Source organism: Corvus brachyrhynchos, unplaced genomic scaffold, assembly GCF_000691975.1.
Source record: "Corvus brachyrhynchos isolate BGI_N302 unplaced genomic scaffold, ASM69197v1 scaffold32, whole genome shotgun sequence".
Classification (NCBI taxonomy): domain Eukaryota; kingdom Metazoa; phylum Chordata; class Aves; order Passeriformes; family Corvidae; genus Corvus; species Corvus brachyrhynchos.
The window spans coordinates 8,469,313-8,490,395 of NW_008237919.1; the positions used below are offsets into that span (position 1 = coordinate 8,469,313).

Here is a 21,083-nt window from a genome sequence, read left to right on the forward strand (position 1 = left end):
AGGAATTCATTATCAAAGTATTCATGTTTCATTTCACTTTTCAAAAAATTATGCTTAGCACCCCTTATTCAGCCTATTCTAAGATTTTTCAAGCTTTGAAAAATGACAGTTCCCCAAATTTATGTTGAAAATCTGATAAATCCCACCAAATAAAGAAGAGTAAAGAGAACGCCATGACTTCCAAACTAAGCAGCATTTTTTTTTTCCTGAAGATGAATATGAACATCACTTGTTTAATACCTATATGGAAGAATTATTAAGATGATGAAACCTGCTATAACTGAAGTGCTCTGGGATTTTAGTGATGACCTGATAGAAACCAGTCAGTGAAGTTAAGGTAAAGTTCTGAAAATTCTGTCAGTGTCAAGATAACCATTGTGCAATATCTTTCCAAAGATAATAATCAGAATAGTGATGTTACTCACTATCCCTCTTATATACAGAAAGATATTCAGGTACAGCTGTGCACTCACCTAGGAAGTATATTTAAATGAAAACATACAATAAGATACTGAAAATACCTTTAAACATTTATTTTTGTGTATATATTCGTCATATAAATATGTGATGACATTTAACATAGCATCTATAAAAAACATTTAATTTTCGAAATTCCACCTTTTAAAAGCTCTGCAAGACTTTTTCTTGCTTTCTTGCCTTGATCATTGTCTGGTTGGCTCATTTTATTTTATACATAGAGTTTTAGATGGTATGTTAATATTTTTTGGTTTGGGGGTTGTTTTGGTTTTGTTTTTCTTCACCTCATCTATTTTCATGACTGGATAGAATGTACTAATTTAAAGTTTCTTTAATTCTCTAATGTATCTTTATAATATATTGCATTCCATTTTTCAGCTCTGGAATACATTTTTACTTAATCTGTCAGTTAAAGCAAAATATCAAATATACTTTGAAATATTCCTCACACAAACCATAGGCACATGTATACACAGTCACCTTCCTGAAAACTATGTAACTGCTTTTTTTTTCATTTTTCCTTTTTACACCCCTGCCTTCTAGGACTTCCATGGTCCATCAGACTCCTCCATATGTGTTAAGGAAAACTCTATAGGATATCCCAGCAACATAGTTCACTGCCTGAAAGAAAGATCTTAATTTTAAGTTTCAGCTTGCTTCTTTAGAGCCCCAGGCAAGCTCTTTGAAGTGCAGAGTCAGGAGGGAAACTTAACTCAGGCCTTCAGAAAAAAACTGCTAACAAGGCACATGTCTAGTATTATGAAATGCCTTCTTTTGGAGTGATCTCCCCTGCTACAACCTTCCCTCTACATTATTGATTCCATATAAATAGCAAGTCTCTGAGCCATGGGTATGATGAATCAATAAGGATCTAGACAGAGTCTATGAATTGAAACTGGATGGCCTGAGAGGAGGCTGCCTATTCTTCAAGACAGACGAAAAGCAAGCACATTCCAACAAGCCAAGTAAAAAAGGAGAAACTGCCAGGAGAGCCATTCAGAGCAGTGCAGTGAATATTTTTGCTCAAGCAAAATAGATAATACTATCTAACGGGATCTTTTAAGATGTTCCTAGCAGACTCCCTGGCATTTGTTTCTGAAGGAACTCTGTTTAACAGAAGCTGTTGATAGGAAACATACAGACCACCCTCATAGCTATCCAAAGTCAGAAGCTACAAAAATATTACAGTCCCAGAACTCCAGAAGTGTGCTTTTGAACAACTGTCAGGTAACAAAAGCAGCTGATGTAATTCACACCTTCAAAAAAGCCTATTCAAAACAATATGGACAAAAAAAATCATAATTATTCAGGGACATTTTCAGACAACAAAGATTTGGCTTCATGCTTGTCATCTTAATCCTATATCTTTATGGAAGCTCATACATTGCACACAGGGATGTAAGAGGCCACACCAGGCCAGCTCAGGATCCTTTTTCCTTACTGCCTATCCACAAAATTAGCCATGCACCTTGTGGAGCTAGGGAGCTAGACCACTGCTGGGACACAAGTACAGAGCACAGCAGAGCTTGGTGGGCAGCTCTTGGGCATGAGTTTTCTGGGACTATAGAAAGCACAGCTGGACCACAATAAAAGCAAATTATTAGTAAACTAATTTTCTATTACCCCAGAGAAGTCAAGCCTCCTGCACTGAATATGAGACTCACAGACCAGCCAAGCAACTCAGCCATGGAGCAGAGGGAAGCCTATGGTGCTGTGCTGTTGCTGCTGAAAAGGCTGGTGAAGGGGCTGCTACTTGAGGCAAGCTTCCAAACAGGTCCAACTCCCACAGCTCCTCCTCTGCCATGTTACCCAACACCCAGATCCATCATTCTCCCACAAGAGCCAGAGAAATACTTCTGCAGGTGCCAGGAATGAGGCATTGTCCAAGATGTTACGTTGGTGCCAGAGACTGGTCATGCCAAAGGGTGAGTCCAAAGAGGCATCCACAGCTCTCACATCTTTCTCACCATTGTGAAAGGGCAAAGGGGGAAAAGGAGAGTGGCTGGCTCTCAAGGAGATATGAAATATTAAAAAAAAAAAAAAAAAAAAAAAAAAAAAGGAGAGTGGCTGGCTCTCAAGGAGATATGAAATATTAAAAAAAAAAAAAAAAAAGATTGAATCTTAATGCAGCTGTTGCCAGTAGGAACTTGCAAGGAAGGCAAATGACCTACTGCACATAAAATTATAGCATCCAGTACTGGCTGCATACATTTTTATGACTGCATATTCTTTCATCTTTTTGCTACTTTAATGTAGGATTTTTTTCACAGAGGTCAACATTAGAACCTCAAAACCTCTGACCTCACTGCATTGAAGAGTGGTTTTTAGTTAAATAACTGAGAGATTGGGTAGCAGTTGTTATCTGTGGGCTATTTTGACTCTTTCAAAGTCCCAAGTGCAAAGCTGAATGCCACGTACAATACATTGTAGTGCAGTGTATTTGTCTGCCAGTGTCTAACAATGTGTCAAAAATGACAGCAGACTGTTTATAAATATCCATAGGGCTGTGCCTCTTTCCAAGGTTAGATGAAATTGTAATGGGGAAATAACTGACTACCCACAATTCCTTACAAATATCTACACTGCCTCACAACAAATATTTTTACTGCTTTAGTTCTAAAATGCACACCAGAAAAAATACATGAGTGTTAAATAACTTTCCAGGTCCACAGCACTGATATGCTGTGAAGGGAGCCAAGTGTAGTCTTCTTTAGCTTGTGGAAGACTGTCACAAAACCAGAAGAAATTTGCCTTCCTTCAATTCACCACTTTAAAAGCTGAACAGCAAGGGGATACACCAGAGGATTTGACAAAATGCCATTCATGAGACACCTTGCCTGATCACATACACAAATCTAGCAGGAGTTTTATCTTTACAGGGCTCACAAGTCAGGGAAATCTTCAGAATAATCCTAGCACATATCCTTCAGGTGCAGCTGTAGTTAGCAGATCATTGTAAAACAAACTAAAAAGATGAGGAAATCAGAAACTGAAGACGTAGCAGAATGAGCCAGCATTTCCCAACTTCAGTGGGACAGCCTTGCTTTAACACCTAATTCTTTATGTGGAAGTGGTGCCTTGTCTAGGAATTCTATGTTGACTAGGCATCTATAATTTCTAAAGCACTAGACCCACAATAAAGAAGTAAACATAGGTACCGTGAATCTCCTTTTATTTCACACACAGCCACTCTGATATTTGTGGTTTGTGACTGCTCTTCACTTGGCTTTTTACTTTAATGAACATGCTTCATAACACAGATGTATTCTGATTATTTTTGATCCTCTGCCTCATCTCTCCAAGGGAGTCACATGTTCATCCACCTTTCCTTTCTCATACAGTTGTTTCTAGAGTCTAGCAACACACGTATTACTATTACATGAATACATTGTCATCTGATAGAACAGAAACCTATTTCAGCAGTTCATGCATGGTTCAGAACCCCAAAAGCAGTGCACAGCACTGTCCAAACCTGCAAACTGGGAAGACTTGCTGGAGTTTTGTCCCTGATTATTTTTTCTCAAGTACTATACATATGCAAACCTACATACACACATATACAATCAAGGACATACAAGAAAGTGTCTCTAGGTAGAAGCATCCAATGTTTTAACACAGCATTGCATCTTGACATTTTTATTCACTTTCTGAATCTTTATATCATAATTTACTGTATTATTATTACAATAAAGAGAGTGGGGTTTCGACTGTTCTTGACAAAACCAAAGACATGTCACCATACACTGGATGTCTACAGTGTCTAATTTAAGCTGGACATCCCTGTATAATCAATGCAGCTAGAGAAAGAAGCACCTCCAGAAGGTATTACCCAAATTTTAAGTGTGCAAGATTAGATCCCTCCTTAAGGGAAACAGCTACATCAGGAGAGATATTACTTGATCCCTGGTTAGTCATTTCATCTGTGAGACTGCCCTCATTGGAGTCTGACATTGCCACAATATTGATACAGGCCTAACAGAGGTCAGTGCTCTGTAATGACCACGTCTGCTCTAAGAATGACAATATATATGTATAACTAAACCAAGCTAAAATATATCCACTGATTGATCCTCCTCTGTAAAGCTGAATTTTAAGATCTACAACATTTGCCAACACCCAGCAGAGGAGTCACTTGTAGGTCCAAATACAACACTAAAGTCAGAGGAAGAAACACACTCCCCTAGCTTTTATTTCAGGAGCTTTTAATACTTTACTAGTTATAGTAGTAGGATATCAATACTGGTTTTCAAAGTTCTCTTTAAACAGTGAACTTTCTCCTTCAAAGAGAAAAAAAAAGAAACTTAGATGACTCAGACATCCTGCATTTAAAATACATCACCAATTTTTTCTTCATTGTATCAATAAAGGAACACAAAAATAATCTGGAGCCTTTCAATCCCACCCTATAGCTGTAAAGTAATAGTTCCACATTTTTCTCCAGGTTGCCTGTAAGGAAGAAATCTCATTTTTCTCATCTACATCCTCTTTAATTATTCATATTTGCTATGCCTAAACCTAGGAGAGTTTTCCATAAAATAAACAAAGTAAAAAATAAATGCCAAAAAACCATAAACACTTCATTAAAAACTATTGAAATTTTTACCCCCTAATGATTATTTTTATGAAAAACTGAATGATATTTTATAGTTTAAGATTTCTCTCCTACAATGACTCTATTAGGATAAGCCATAATTTGGCATTTTCCTACATTTTTTGTGTGGGTCATAATGCTGCTGAAGTGTAGACTGTTGTATTCCTAGCATCCAGCAGAAGAGCAAATTAGTTTATAATCACTCCTACAGATCTGTTCGAAAGATAGATTTTTAGGAGAGCTTTTCTGGCAGCCAAAAATAGTCGGATTATTGAGACCTTTTACTTTTTTTTTCCTCCATACACCATTATTTAGTGTGACAGTTTTAAATGGGAGCTCTTCACAGGATTTATTGTATATCTAGGTTAAAAAATGTTCATTAGGCTAATTCATATTTGAAAACAGAAACAAGAACTAGACTTGAGAAATATATTTCCTTCAGCAAAATCATTATTTTTAAAAATACTTTCAGTACTTACTGTCAATAACATCCAACAGACTAGCATTGTTTATTTCAGAAAGACAAAAAAATAATGAGGCTAAAATATTGCCTGTGATGAAATAAACCACATGTACTGCAAAAATAAAGTATGATTTCCATATGCCATTCAGAGTATTTTAATTTAGTTTTGCTCTCACTTTCAGAAAAAAAAAGCCAAAAATTTAAGTTCTAAAGGCCTTTAACATGAAAAAAAATTGTCTATATGCTATCAGTGGAGGTCTTAGTCCAAACTAATTAAAATATTTTTGTGCTTTGCTATTTCCAAAAATAGCTGACTGATTCTGAACATTTTAGGATACTTCTATAACTAAGAAACAGCTGTTCTAGAGTATGGCATTTTTATAGGCAACAACATGCAGTGCTCCTTCTAGTTTGTGTTTTGAGATTTTTGAAAGAAAATTTTAAATTACATCAGTTTAAAAATTCTTCCTTTTTCTCTACTACTTAGAGAAAAGTACTGCACACTTGACTGCACACTTGTGAAGTAGAATATACCTACCCCCTCTCCAGTGGCCATGCTCTTTTCTTCAGTCATGTTCCTCTTTACAAGCTCTTCTTCAGAGTAAACCCAGGAAAACCTAATGGCAGAGATGTTGTGACAGAAGAAGGGTAGAAAAAGGTGTTCTGTCTTTAAATCTCTGCAGAAAATGCAACTTGCAGGGCAAAAACTGAAAAATCAAGAAAGTCATAAGACCAGTGAGCCATGTGTAATGGGGTTTCTCCTAATTCCCCACTTTTTAGCTGTTTGTATCCAATCCCAGCTTCTTCCCTAATATTAGGCAGAGGGCCTGAGTGCACTTCATTCCTGCCACCCCCCAGGATTCCAGGACTGGTGATCTTCTAAACTATACTATGAACAGGAGTACCCTTAGGAGGATGAAAGGTCAATTCTTTTCTCAGATGTTTCCAGAGCACAACCTCTGCAGGATGCCCTTTGTCTTCTGCAACACAGCTTTCTAGCATACTATGTGGTGTTACAATGGAGGAGAAAATACGGACCATTTACTTTTCATAATTGAGATTTTCTGAATTTTCCCAGGTTTATAAAACATGAACATAGACATAGGAAACAGTATTTTAACTCTCCTAAGACAATTTTTGACCAAAACTAGCAGGAAAAAAGAGATTTGCATAGCCTTCATATGCACAGTGTGCAGCAGTGTAACAAGATGGCACAAAATTACTCTTCCTCCTTCCTTATTTAAACTTTTATCTTCTTTCAGATGTAGTCATATTTGCTCTTAATATCTTTGGCAGATGTTCTGGGGTAAATGAGGCAATTAAGAATCCAAAATTCCCATTTCTTCCAGATGCTTCTTTTCTCAATATTCACTCGCTGGAAATATATTTACTTTCCACTCTGCGGTGTGTACATTTAGCACACCTTCTGGGTTCCATTTCACAAAGTTTCCACAGTTAATCTGACAAATGCCAATGCATCTTAGATGAAAGTTTAGCACCAGTAATATTTTTTTCTATTAGTAGCATATTTACATAATAGAACAAAATTTAGTGAAGTTTTAAATAAGAATTTTACTTAAAAAATATCTTCATTTTGTTTTTCTTAGGTACAATACTTTCTGCTATCTGTCTGATTTTTAAAACTTAACTTTGGTTTTCCTCAGTTTTTCAGCTCACTGTAGGGATTTAGTGATAGTTTTGGTCTTTTCTATGATTATTTCTATTCACTGAGATTGAACTACAGGCTGAAGTGGTTCATCCTTGCTCCCTACACATCAGACACAATACATAGCCTTGGGTTCAAAACCTGGATCCAGAAAAATTCTGACCTTCTCAGTAATTCAGATAGCTCTCCTCTCATACATTGGTCTGGAGTACAGACTCAGCTGAAGCAATTCTAATAACTTGCGCCTAAAAATACCATGGCACAATGCACCCAAGATATGTGTTGGTCTTAACAGAATACTTGTATTGTGCATATCCTTTCTGCAGCTCTGCATTCACCCAAAATAACCCACACATTCAGCTTTATACTTCAGTCATTCCAAGGCACTTGATATTGAAGCCAGAAGTATTTTGCAAAAAGAATTCCAAGTCTACTGCATTTACTTGAGAACAATTTGAGTACAAGAGTTATACAAATCTATGGGGAAAAAAGAACAAGACAGACTTGGCAGCTCCTGCCTCAGCCTCCTCATCATTACAGGCAGAATTCTTGCTCAGCCTGGTAAAAGAGAGCTGCACAAGGCAGACTGCTCTTTTATGATTTTCCTGCCTTGTGTCATCTGAACCCCCAAGCCAGCCTCCATCCTCCAGTATTGCTCCCATTTAAGTAGAGAGGTGGTTTTTCTTGGCCACAGTTAAATAGTACTTTCACACTCCCAAACAGAAGGTCAAAATTTCACTACTATTTCTTTGCAAATTTAAGAGTTCTTCCAGACTTTCTCTGCATGCACACAAGTATCTTAAGGGCTGGTGCCAAGAGGATGAGGCCAGGCTCTGTTCAGTGGCGCCCAGTGACAGGACAAGGGGCAACAAACAGAAACTGAAACAGGAAATTCAATCTGAATGTGATGAAAAACTGCTTTCCTGTGAGGGTGTGTGAGAGACTGAAATATTATGGTTAATGGCTTAAACTTTGTTATGAAGGATTTTTTGCCCAATATGACAAAACTGTACAAAGAACTTTTGACCACTGAAGCTCACCCCTCCCTGAACATGCATCCTGACTGGAACTTTGGACTGTGAGTGGAGCTGCCTAAGGGAACTTGAGACAAGATAAAGGTGACACTGTGTTCAACAATCTCAGGTCTAGGGAGAAGTAAACAAGGCTGAGGGAGCAGAATGTATCCACAAGAAAACCAAACCCAGCAGCTATCCTGAAAATCATCTTGGGCTGGGTTCAGGATGGGGGAGGCCGTAGCTCACAGACCCATCTGCTGAGGGCAGCTTTGTACACACTCCACCCCAGTTGGGGGTAGTGGGGGGAGGAGAGTTTTGGGTGTGTGGAGTAACCTCTGGTCAGCGGGAGTGAGCACCCATCCTTCCTTACACAAACTGTCTGAGCTGTAAAACCCCCCCACCCTGGGAAGGTCACATCCATGGGACATTCACATGAGGGACAGCTGAGGGAGTGGCATAATCCATCAAAGTCTCCCAAAGCTCCCCCCAGACTCGTTCCTGAAGCCTTGCACCAGGGGATTACACATGATCCAAGTGATGCAACAGATCCAGAGTCTGTTGCAAGAGACAGTGTCAAACTTGCCTCCCCCAGGGGAAGTACCTGGGCATTCCCACCTTGCCTGAACATATATTAATCCATTGAACCAGAGTTTTATGGAACCCTCACCACCAAGAAGACAGACCAGAAGAAGAGGATCAATGGGACACCATCAGGTTCCACCATCAGTGAAATTTTCTACTTAATCTGTCCCTCTGTTTTTCTGACCCCATCACTCTCCCCCCCCCTCCTTTCTATTTCTTTCTATCTCTCTGACTCTACCTCATATTTACTTTTAAATAAAATCCATATTATTGACTTGAGCATATGGTCTCATTTGCAGCTTAATTCAGGCGAAGCATCTCTCTAAAAATTTTAATTAAATAGTATCCCAACAGGGTAACAGACCACTGGAACAGGCTGTCCAGAGAGGTTGTGGAGCCTCCTTCTCTGGAGATATTCACGACCTGCCCGGACACGATCCTGTGTAACCTGCTCCAGGTGAACCTAGATGAGCTCCAGAGGTCCCTTCCTACCCCAAAAATTCACAGATTCTGTGTATTTTAGCTCAACAAGGAGAAATGGAACAAATGTAAAATCCAGGTTTAACAACTAAACCTTTTTTAACACAACAGAATAACATTTGCAGATGTTTGCAGAATGATATACAGATATAAATAAACCTGTCACAGACCAGATTTCACTGGCTTCTAAACTGTAACATGAGACTCTATTTGAAAATTAGAAATAAAATAAGACCTTTAGAATTTTATTCTATGACCCTTATGCAGGAGAAGAGCTTTTAGGCAGATAAAAGAATGATATCCAAACTGAATCCTCCTGCTAAGAAACTTTCCCAAAGTTCCAGAAGCTATCCAATAGGTTGTGAATTATTTGCTATAGGAATTCAGGGAAGTACTCACACTTACACGTAAAGCTTGAGGTCTCACTTTTTAAAAGGAATGAGCTCTGAAGGGTGTTTCAGAGAACCTAAAAGAGATGCCTAAAACTAGATGCTGTGGAAAATTCCCTGAGTTTTCAGTTAGTTTTGAAAAGTACCACTATTTTGTGAAACTCACATAAATAAATTATAAGCACTTTTAAAAACACTAAAATGGTCCACGTAAGCTATTTCAACAGTGATGACCTTGCATTTTCCTCTTTCATCCAGGTCTCTTGTACCTCTTCACACATATGCATACATATATGCATTGTCTTCTAAAACTATGATAAATTTTACAAATCTGCATTGAGTCTTTTATGGCTGGACTAACTATCTCAAAGGCTTTTTCCCACCCAAATAATTCTATCATTCTATGATTCTAAATCTCTACTTCAGAGGAAGACTGCCTTAGTGAATTTTAAAACAATAAATTCCCTCAGGCCTCCAGTGAACAGAACTCAATTTTTTATTCAGAAAGAAACTTTATAAACTGCAAACCAAAACAAAGAAATTATTTTTCTATGGATACTTCCCAGAACAGCTGACTGCTTCTGAATGTCTCCTTGGCACCTGTATAACTAAAGAACATCTGTTCTAAAATATGACATTGTATAAGCAATTACTTAACACTGTTGTAGAGTAAATTCAGTGAAGAGTGTCAAGAGAGAAGGGCACAGTCTTTATACATCATCAGCAGAAAATTAATACAGATGAAAGTTAGATTAACATATGCCCTGAATGTTATAGAAATAATCTCTACATGGGATGTGCTTTTTCAGGCACAAACCAAACAATCTGAATATGGAAGATCCTTTGATTCAGATTATGGGGTATGCAGTAGATACCAGCGTTTATATGGGAGAGTCATTGCTGATCGTATGGAATGTATATTGGAAAGTCTAAGGAACAGTGCGAAAAAACTTAATACTGGCACTAGAATAGATGTCCTCCATACATGAAACCTGATCTTGACTTTGAAGATGGAATTGGTCCTAATCCTGCCATTACAGTAACTTTACACATTTGGATAGAATGGTTTTTGTTGTAAGGGACCTTAGAGATCATCTAGTTCCACACAGATAGTATTAAGGATCAGACCATAATTATAACATGATATTGATTCATTATATTTGACCTATAAATATGATATGATCTTAAAATGTTAAATTTGAAAATAATATAATGTAAAGGAAACTGTAAACTATTCAGATTTTCTTTTCAATTATATTCTTGTTTGATAGTCCCAGACGTATTTCTCCAAGGAAAAAAGACAGGAAGAAATGAAGTTGTCACACCAGTGGAGAAAAATCTGCTTGGTTTCTCCACCACAGAAAGCTGACTTCAGGGTCTTGGATATAAATTTGTCATGATCGTCCAATATATCTCAAGATAATCCAACCATTGGCTTCAAAGCCATCAGAAGACCCAAACACAGCCTATTCTACATTTCATGTCAAATTCCAAGGCTGGAAACTTCAGCCATAATGAACATGCAGAGCTTTCCTGCACATAAGGATTCACACTCTCAGAGTAACTCAGTACACTCTTGTTACCAGCATTAAGTACTTACACAGAGACAGAAAATGACATTTCCTCAAAAGGTTTTTTTGGTTAAACTCATGTGATATTTGCCTTTAAAACTTTGTAACAATTTTCCTGTTTACAACTCCTATATTACGTCTCTACTGGAAGGATCATTTTTAAAGAACATGTAGCCAGTATACTCAATGAGTAAAAATGTTTCCAGAAAGGGGGAAGGTTCTGGGGAGTGGGCACAGGCAACTGCAGCAATGCCATTGGGTTGCTGTGACACAGCATCCTGCTCCATGATGTTTAATAGGAGTCTAAAGGAGGACTAAACAGTCCTTCTCGTACTTCCTGATCACAGCTGCATGTAACATTCATTGTTTTCCTGTTCAAATCCAAGGAAAATTTTATATAAGATATTCTGTATGACATGATACACATTTAGGCAAATGAAAAATTCAGAATATAACTGCAAGCCCAGAAAATAATATTTTAAATATGGAAATGATAACAAAAATATGTGCTACATTATTTGAGTACTTAAAAAGTTAATGAAAAAAGGAAAATTCTGATCAACAGATCCAAGAGAGTTTACTGTGTAACAATTTATTTCATACTATTTTTATTATTTTAGTAAAAACTGTGGCATGCAAATGTAATCACTCTGTTTTCCTAGGCATAAGGATAAAGGAATCTAGCAGAATGCATTACTCAGTACACGTAACAACTCTACGGGAGGAATTTGAAACCAAGAATATAAAACTGGAAAAGTAGGTCTGATTCCAGTATTAGGGAAATGTCAGCATTTACTCATGATAGGAACAAGTAACAGAAAGATAAGAATAATATCAATGTTTTTTCAGTCCTAGCATCTTACAATATATTCCTAACAAAAAAGTATAGGAAAGCTTAATCTTCTGAAACAGAAAATGGCTAGAGAAACAGTTGATTGGTGGGACAGTTATCTAAAGGAAGATAATATTACTATAAATGAAAATATCAAAAAGTTTGGAATTTGAAACTGTAAAATCAAGTATGTAACATTTACAAGAACATACCATTTTTTGCAATCATCTTCTTTCCTCCACAACATAAAATCTGAATGTATTTAAGAAAATTACCCTGGGTACTCACTTGTAGAAACTTAATAAAAATTTGGCAGTGGGATTACAAAACCAGGCCAAAAGGAAAACCCTGCCCTTTTTCTTTTCTTAGAAAAACCTCAAGAAGCCGTACTACTTGCCAAATAGAAATATTTTTAAGTGATCAGTATAAGGGAAAATGCATGATATATCATTGCAACCCTCCAACTTGTATCTCCATGGCTGCTTCAAGGACAGAGAAGATTCACAGCCAAGGTGATGGTGGGAATAATGAAGGCAGTCATTTGCTGTGGTGGAGCTCGCAGCATAGGGAAAAAATAGGTACAACTCTGCTACTGCAATGATTTCTGCACTCACGTCCCAGTGAACCACCAGAACTACTTGCAACTTGGCAATTAAAGGTTTTTTTTTTCCTTTAGAGCCTGGCAGAAGGCCAAGGAATGTTATCTCCTGAATTCTAACAGATATGGTATTAACATTTTAGATTACAGTGACAGATAATGATATAAAAGTGTTTGACTGACTGTTCTATTTTATCTTTAAGCAAATGGCAATTTTTGGATTAGGTTCTGATCCTGATGACTGAAGGTTTCAAATCATGCTCAAGCTAGATAAGAACATCTAATATCTTTCTTCCCTATGACTGCTAAAATAACGATTATCTTCCTTTGTTTCTATATTTAAACATTAATTACACTTAGAATTAAGTTAGTGAAAGCTGCACACAAAGCATTCTCATTTAAAAGAATCTATCTCTGGGCCAAACTTCGACAAGAGATAAGATGGTCCATGTTTGAGACAGCAAATATGACTAAAGAGTTTGATGAAGCAGTACTGAGAGAACAACAATACCTGAGTGGATGTGTCCACCTAATATTTTTATAGACCCTACTCACAGTTTCCAGCCTCACCTGGTAGCTCCTAAGGCATACACACACATTCCTCTGTATGCCTGCAACTTCCCTCATTTAAATATTAGACATTTTGTTTCTAATTCCAGTAAAAACCAGGGAATATGCAGAAAAACTCTTCTGTCCTTTGTCAGGTCCACACAACCAGAAGGTGCATTTTTAAAACATGCAATTTACCCACAGAGTCAGATCCCTCACCAAATGTCACAGTGCAGGTACTTCAAAAAAGTGCAAACTGAGGAAAAAACAGTACTTTATCTGCTTACCCTTTATATTAGAGCCCCCATAGTGGAACTGGGAGACCTGCATTTGGTGCCCTCTTTAGCTCACAGTTCAAACCACACATCTTATGTCCTCAAACAAAAGCATTACCTCCAATCAGGCTCACTCAGAAGGAAAACAACCAATCTAATGGTTACTTAGGTGGAAGGAGAGATGTCTTATATGTGATTTTTGTCCTCTGCGCTGATGTTACTTTCTGTTTTTAAAATTGAATATAAACACCCTCTATTTCTGTGTTATGAATGTGGTCTTCTACACAGTGTAAAATCCTCAACAGAAAGGACAAACATAAATCCATAAAACAACTATAACCTCACGATGAAGGTATTTCTACAGAAAGTTTGAATACTTCAGAGATGCCCCATGTAACCATTAGGGCTATTCTCTATTCTTAGCCAGACAGAGTCTCAAAACACTAGGAATATAGTTTCTTGCTTCTCATAGTCACACCCATTTCCAAACTCAGGGCATGTGTGGCACAGGCTGCACCACAACATTGGTGTCAGCAGTGTTCCTGCCTCAGCAAGGCAGCTGAGGAAGGCTCATTCATCCAAGAAGGGTGACCTAACCCCCAGCTTCAGAAGCTCAGTAGCTCCTTCATTCAGCTGGATTTCAGAACAGCTCCTCCTCTGCAAGGAGAAACCAAAATTCATTATCTCCTTGTGAACAGAAAGACATTCCCTCAGACTTCTACTTTAGTGCAAATTCACAGACAAGTAGGAGCAGTAATTCTGCATCACATATCATAGTTTAGTTTATCTATATGATAGGTATCAGATGAATAAGTTCAGCTTCTGAGTGACTTTTTTTAAAGGAAAATAAATTATCATGACTTTTCATGATAAATCCAAAAATACTCAATTACTTACCTACCTATAGTGTTTTCAGGTTCCATAACAAATTCCTTCTGGCATGAAAGTATTCGTCATTAGCCATATTTTTAAACTATTTTTTTCCAGGTTTTAAAATTAATATTAAACATATTGTTTTGTATTTTGAGAAATAGTAAACTATGCTTAGATTCAAAAGCACTCTTCATTTAATTAGAATATTATATTGCATTATCAATGTAAAAAAAACAACCTAGTGATCACAAAAGGTTCACAGAATTATGTATTTTGAAAGGGTTTTTCATTTTAGGATAGAAACTTTGTGTCACAGTAGCCTCTTGTCTAGAAAGGAGTGCTTGTAAGGGGGTATCAGTACATTTTTTTCTCAAAAGGACCAGTCCAATACTTGACACCTTAAACATGGGCTGTGATACAATGGTCGTAAAATCAATTCATGCTCCCTATGACAGAAATCGCAAACAGGCAGTGGTGGTAAACTGATGCTTCCCTGCCACATCTGCCAGCAAACACTATATGTTTGTACAGGTTTGTTTGTTTTCCAAAGGTTAGCAATGTGTAGGAGGATCAGGATCAGTCGTCATCAGTTTTTCGACTCATATACTTGACAACATCTTTTTGGAGATTGATATGCCTCTCTCCTCATACTGCAGCACAAATGCTTCTGTTACTGTGAGCTGATTCTCAGGTGCATGTGCCTGGGTAAGGCACCCATCACCACGGTATCCGGGTCCACAGCAAAATGAAAAAAAAGCAGAGTTAGTGGGATTTTTTTACAGAAGACAGGATAAATGGAATATAAGTATGTGCACAGCCAGGAATCACACAGGAGGACTCATAATCCTGTGTTCAGGGAGAAAAAATCAAGCTTTGAGTTGTTTTAAATGCTGTTTAACTTTTTTAGCTCTTGGACTTACTGTCCAGAATGATGAAACTTCAACCATCAGTCAAGATAATGGGAGCAGAAGTGTATTCAAACCAGACTTCTCAAGAGAAAGAAGGATGGATTTGGCACCCACACATATCACACTGAAAAGATGTAATCTGAAATCCCAGCTTGTAACCCTGTTTCTCAATTGGTCCTCAGAGACTGGTTTCCCATGCCCTGCCTTGGCCTCTCTTTTTCTTGCTGCTGACTTGGGAGTTTTCATTTGTGCCATATCCCTGAAATAAGTGCAACAAGCCTAGAGATAGCCTGTCAGAGTCATCTGTTCATATTCCTCCTGAAGTCTGCCTGGAGAGCAGAAAGCTCATTAAAAAAATTTTCACACACTGATGATCTTTTTCTTCTTTTTCTTTTTCTTTTCTTTAACAATAGCTTTTGAAAAAGAGATGGGTTTGAAAGTTAGTGCAACTAGTGAATAATATGAGTAAGTCAATAGGAAAGTAAAGATTTTTTTTAAAAGCAGATTATGGATTTTTGGAATTGTAGGGGCTCCTTCAAAGTCATTAGGGCTTGTCATGTCAATATGTTAGTAAGGACTTCTATAAATGAAGATAAATGATGCTAGGGATAATTAGTGCTGAAAAAACTCACATATTTCTCAGTATTTGGAAACTCCATGCAAAGGTGAACAGCGTCAAGCTCTCCTTCAATGTACCTTAGCTTCATTTCTGCCAGGAAAGCAGGGGGAAGATTTTTTATGACACAATGGGAAATTAAACTCCCAGTATCTTTGGAAATGAATGGTAATTGAGCTGCATAACTCTGATTTTTGCTTTTTTAAAAATCCCCTATATACAGTGAGGGTAGCTGATTTACTAAATCCAAAAGCCAAAATCTTTCTGAATATTTTTTCTTTCCAAAAGAACCTGAACAGATAAAGTAGCTGTTTTTCCAAACTAAACACTCAAGTCATGCTTGTTGTTATTATTTTTCCCTGCAAGACTTCTTCATATATTTTGTTAAAGACATGAAAAGATACAAATTAAAGAAAAAGGAGCTTTTTGTTAGCTAGCAAGAATTTAAAGAAGCCCCTGCAGCTAATAATCTGATTTTTCAGGGGGGCTCATGAACTTTCCTTTTTTTTGTTTAAAAAAATTAGATATTCCCCAAGTCATCTCTGCTATAAGGCTGAGGCTCAAATGACAAACACTGTTCAGATAATTAATGGTATAGTTCTGCTGGGTTTTCCCTTGCACAGAAAATCTAAAATTGGTGGTGGATGTTTTTATTCTCAATTATGAAGCACTAATTCCCAAAATAGTCCTTATGATTATAATTTGTTTCTATGAAATACTTAATGATAGATGTTACTCATCAGTTTTTCAAATATAGTAGCAAGCATACTTTGGCAAAGTTTGAATTCCATAGAAGCAAACACAGCTTGACCAGCCCATGTGTATGGAATCAAAATGGTCTGGATATTGGCTTTTTGGATGTTTAAAGAGAAATAATCAAAGCAAAAGAATTCTGAATGCTGGCTAGGATATCTTGGCTCTTTTCCAATAGACAACTAAACTGGGAAGCCACAGCAGAAAACCATATTCCGGTTTAGAGGGGGAAAAAGGCTGAGCAAAGGGTGTCCGCGCAGTTCGTTTCTGGCATGATGCCCATCTTTGGTGGCCTGCAGGACCACATCAGATTCTGTTTTGTCTGCAGTCAAATTGCAACTTGCAAAAGACTTTGCAGAAAGCGTCTCTGCGTCCTGAAGTCCTGAATCAGTGAGGCATTTTGAAGAAAGGTATCTTCACACAGCAGAAAAATACCTAGCAGATTGATATATAAAAATACCTGCTCATGAAATGCTATCATCAGAGTGAACATTTTAAAATCTAAATGGAAACAGAGAAATTAACTGACTGGGTTTTTTGGAATCCTTCCTCTGGGTTTAACTCCTTAGCTTGCGGTAATACCTTTACTTTATCCAGGTTGTTAGAGTTTATTCTGATCTTGTATAAGCAGATAAACAGCCGACGCTATACGATGATGAAAAATGGAGTTCAAAATCCTATTATACTGCAGATCACATTTCAAGTTATATTAGCCTATAAGAAGGCATTAGTATGTGAATCTGGAGAGCTTGTTCATTGTGTTAGGGTTAACAGAAACACATGCAAAAGAAAGACCTTTTTACAATATTAAATAATCCATCACAGCTTGTGCTGGTATGTATGCATAGATATTAAGGGCTGGAATGACCAAGAGGAAACAACTCTCACATTGTCACAAGCTACTGAAGTTCCTGGTCAGCTGTTAGGAGTGAAGCATAGAAATCAGACAACGCTGCAAAGCAGCAGTCTTTTTTTGATGATGAAACAATCTCATTCAATACACATTATTCATGAAGTTAGTCTTGGCAGATAACTGCACACAGAAGCATCATGTATGTTACTAAAAATTGTTCCTTTCTAGGGTTCATTCCAGGAATTCATTTGCATCATACATATCTCCTGATATAAATATTTGTATGAGACAAGAAATATTCTTTCTTTTTTTTTAACCACGCTTTTTTTAGCATTTTCCAACTATACCATCATTACAAAATGATGTAAAATCAGAGAATGCTGAAAATGGCAGTTGAAATACTTAAACTGTCAACAGATTAATAAAAGTCTATCCATTGAAAACTCTGATTCTTTGGTACTGATTAGTGAACCAATGTCAGGAGACACAGATACACACAAGGAGAAAATGTTGCATAGACCAGACTCTTCTGAATTTGTTGATGGAGGCCACAGATACAACAGCATAACAGAACAGGATAGAATTTCTTACCTTTATGATGATTTGCCCCAGATGCTAATTTCCCCCACAGCGTTACAACAAATATTATTATTAGCAGTTTTCCTTTTGTTGCTTTCTGTAAGTATCTCTTATTCATCCTGAAAACAAAAATACACAAAAAATAAATATTTATCTTAAGATTTCTTAAAAAGACATCTTTTTCTTAATTTAAGGAGAATTGACTAATTTTTTATAAGTGGCCGGCTGACAATCCTAAAGTTTTAAATTCTGCTTAGCTCTACATGAGGTACATAGAGAAGCAACATAACCTCCCTCCCTGGCCTGACAACATTCCTACACCCTACACCAGGAGAATTCAACATCATCATCATCATTTCTCCCAGGGTAAAAACAGTGTTCATAACCACAGCAGACTCCAAAGCTGGCAAGAAGGATGAACCCCTGCATCTCTGAGCAGGTTTTGATAAACAGAGCAGTTCCACTAGTGTGTCTGAAGCCAGTCATGGTAATGTAGTTCTCTCTGATTATACAGTGGTGTTTTAACTTTTGGGATTGCAGGTCTTCTTGGATTGAGCCCATGAGTCATAAGGCAATAAGAGATTTGAATAGACCTTCAGCTCATGTACCAATCCTCCTGCAGAGAAATCCTGTTAGGAAGACCTAAGTTGTTTGGAAACATGAAATAGAGCAGGGCAGATTCACTACCCTCTCCCCTGTCTACCTTTGGGTAATGAAATATATGATTAACTGCCCCAAGGGAAATCGCACAGAGCCCCCTCATCTCACTCAGTGATGTTTTCACTGTGACAGCAAGCCACCAGGGTGGTTCAAGCACAAGATAACACGAGTTATTTCTCAGTAACCTCCTCCAAAGACAAAATACCCCTCCACCTGCCAAAAAGACAAGTTCAGGAATGTAGGCTCTGGTGCTTAAGGATTATAGTTGTGCAGAGTGGCAAGAGGTATAGTAATTGAGTCCTTCTCTCACTTCTTCCCTGTAGAAGAACCCTAGGGAGCTAGCTATGAAACAGATCTACACAATGGTCCTGTTTCTGCTGATAGGTCAATAGAACAATGATAACTGTTTCAAACCATTTATACTAGAAGAGCTGAAAATTTGATCACTTGAACAAAATTCTTGCTCTATTGTAATGCCTGGAACTGGGTTGCTTTTCTGAGCAGAAAAAAATGCATTGCTTCATTATGGTTGCACATTTTTCTCCTATTATGTTCATAAGAAACCCAAAGGAATTCAAGTGTTTTTCCTCTGCTCATGTACAGTGCTGTCCTGGGCAGCCACAACTCTGAAATGCAGACTGCTATAACACAGAATTAACCAGTACTTTGTTCAAAGTCTCAAATCATTTTCCACTCCTTCAAAACAATTCCTCTCCTCTCAGCAAATTTCTTTCAAATATAACACCACATGCTGATAAGGCAACACACACCTCACAACTCCACTTATGATTTCCAGACTTGAAACCAGACCACTTCCCCCAGATCTGCCAATCTTGCTCTCCAGGAGATTGATGAGCAGGCTGTGTGTAAGAAAACATGACTGAAACTAACAACCCACTGAAGAGTGTACTAAACCCTTTTAAACATGAATTCAGAGCAAACAGAACTCAGCATTCTTTTACGGAAGTCATACATTTATTATGTGTTTCCCAGAGGTTTAGATATCATGTTTATCAAGCAAAAAGAGAGAGGAGTAAGCAAGTGCCATAGCCAGGATGGTGCATGTGCGCCTGAAAGCCTGACTGATTAATAATCACAGCAGAGGTCACAGTGTGCTGCGAACCACTCTAAGGTCTGCTTTCTTGCACTTATTCCAGTGCCTTTGGAGTGTAAACTGCATATTCATCATCAGCTCCAGGTTTATGAACCACTCAAAGCTAAAGGGAAATACATTATTTGTCACTGTAAATAAGAACAAAAAAATGAAACTGGAATGCACATTCAGCATATGCCCTTTCACAGCTATCTCTGTGAAAAGAATATGAATTAACTCTTTCACTCTAGATTCTCATGGTGCACCTGTTATGCTGCTGGTGCCAAGTCATCCATCTCTCATTAAAATCAAATCTTTCTTCCTCACCTACATAACACTGCGCAAAACCCAGTGGGAATTGCACCATTAAAGCAAGGTTGAATCTAATACAGTTTCTTCCTGTATTCTGCTGATGCCAGATTCCCTCACTGTGCTGCGAGACTGGCAGCAAATGCACATCAGAAAATGCAAATGCATCAGGAAAAACAGTAGCAGCAGGAGAAAGAGAGAAAACCAACCTCTCTGCCTGTGAACCGCAGCCCTCAGGATGCATGGCAGAGTGAAGATAGAAACCTCTGCACACAGCTGAGAACACCAAAAAGGAGTAAGCTAGCACTGAGTGAGACTGTTTTCTGCTAAGGCAGGGAACGGTTTCAGCTTTGACACAGAAAATCTGGGCTCAGTGCCATTGCCAGGTTTCCCAATTATGAGAAAAACTATACACCATTTTCTGCACCACAAGCCTATTACATTATTCTGCACTAGTTATTTGTGGTATTCACCTTTAGAAGGATAAAAATCTGAACTGTGTCTAATAGTAGTCCCATAGTAGGCATAATTAACAGAAAAATCAGTGCAAGTAGCAGTTCTGGTTTGGGACTAATAGTTCAGAGGCCACCAGAAGAACTACAAAAAAAATCTGAGCAGTTAAAGCATCCATAACATACAGCTGCTGAAATTGAAAAAGCTGGGAAATTATATTAAGCATCAAACTAATTATGCTGTATAACCCTAGACCTAGACCTGTGGTTGTGTGCATTGTCCACTCGCAGTGGTCAATCCAAGGACAGACGAGTGGCTGCATAAGCACAAACAAGATATGAAGATCTCTGCTCTGAGCAGTCCTGCTACACACAGGGACCACACTGTAGCAATACATCCCTAGAAATAAAAAATGAAGGGTCTGTAATCCAAGAAGCTGAGTGGTTGGGATGGATGCACAACACAGTGTGTCAAGAGCTAGAAAAGAAGGAGCATGC

General features: G+C 37.8%; 1 protein-coding gene across 8 annotated transcripts in view; it reads right to left on the reverse strand.

The window, feature by feature from the left end:
* FAM19A2 (family with sequence similarity 19 member A2, C-C motif chemokine like) overlaps positions 1 to 21,083 on the reverse strand; it is a 165,417-nt gene that overhangs the window by 36,162 nt on the left and 108,172 nt on the right. For all 8 annotated transcript variants that reach the window (XR_001861686.1, XR_001861684.1, XR_001861685.1 and 5 more), the window contains one exon: positions 18,084 to 18,190. Coding sequence is in view for 2 of the 8 variants with exons in the window: in XM_017733175.1 (XP_017588664.1) it covers positions 18,084 to 18,189 (106 nt within the window). In the remaining 6 variants the exon portion in view is untranslated. Of the gene's footprint in view, positions 1 to 18,083; positions 18,191 to 21,083 lie in introns of those variants that run through there.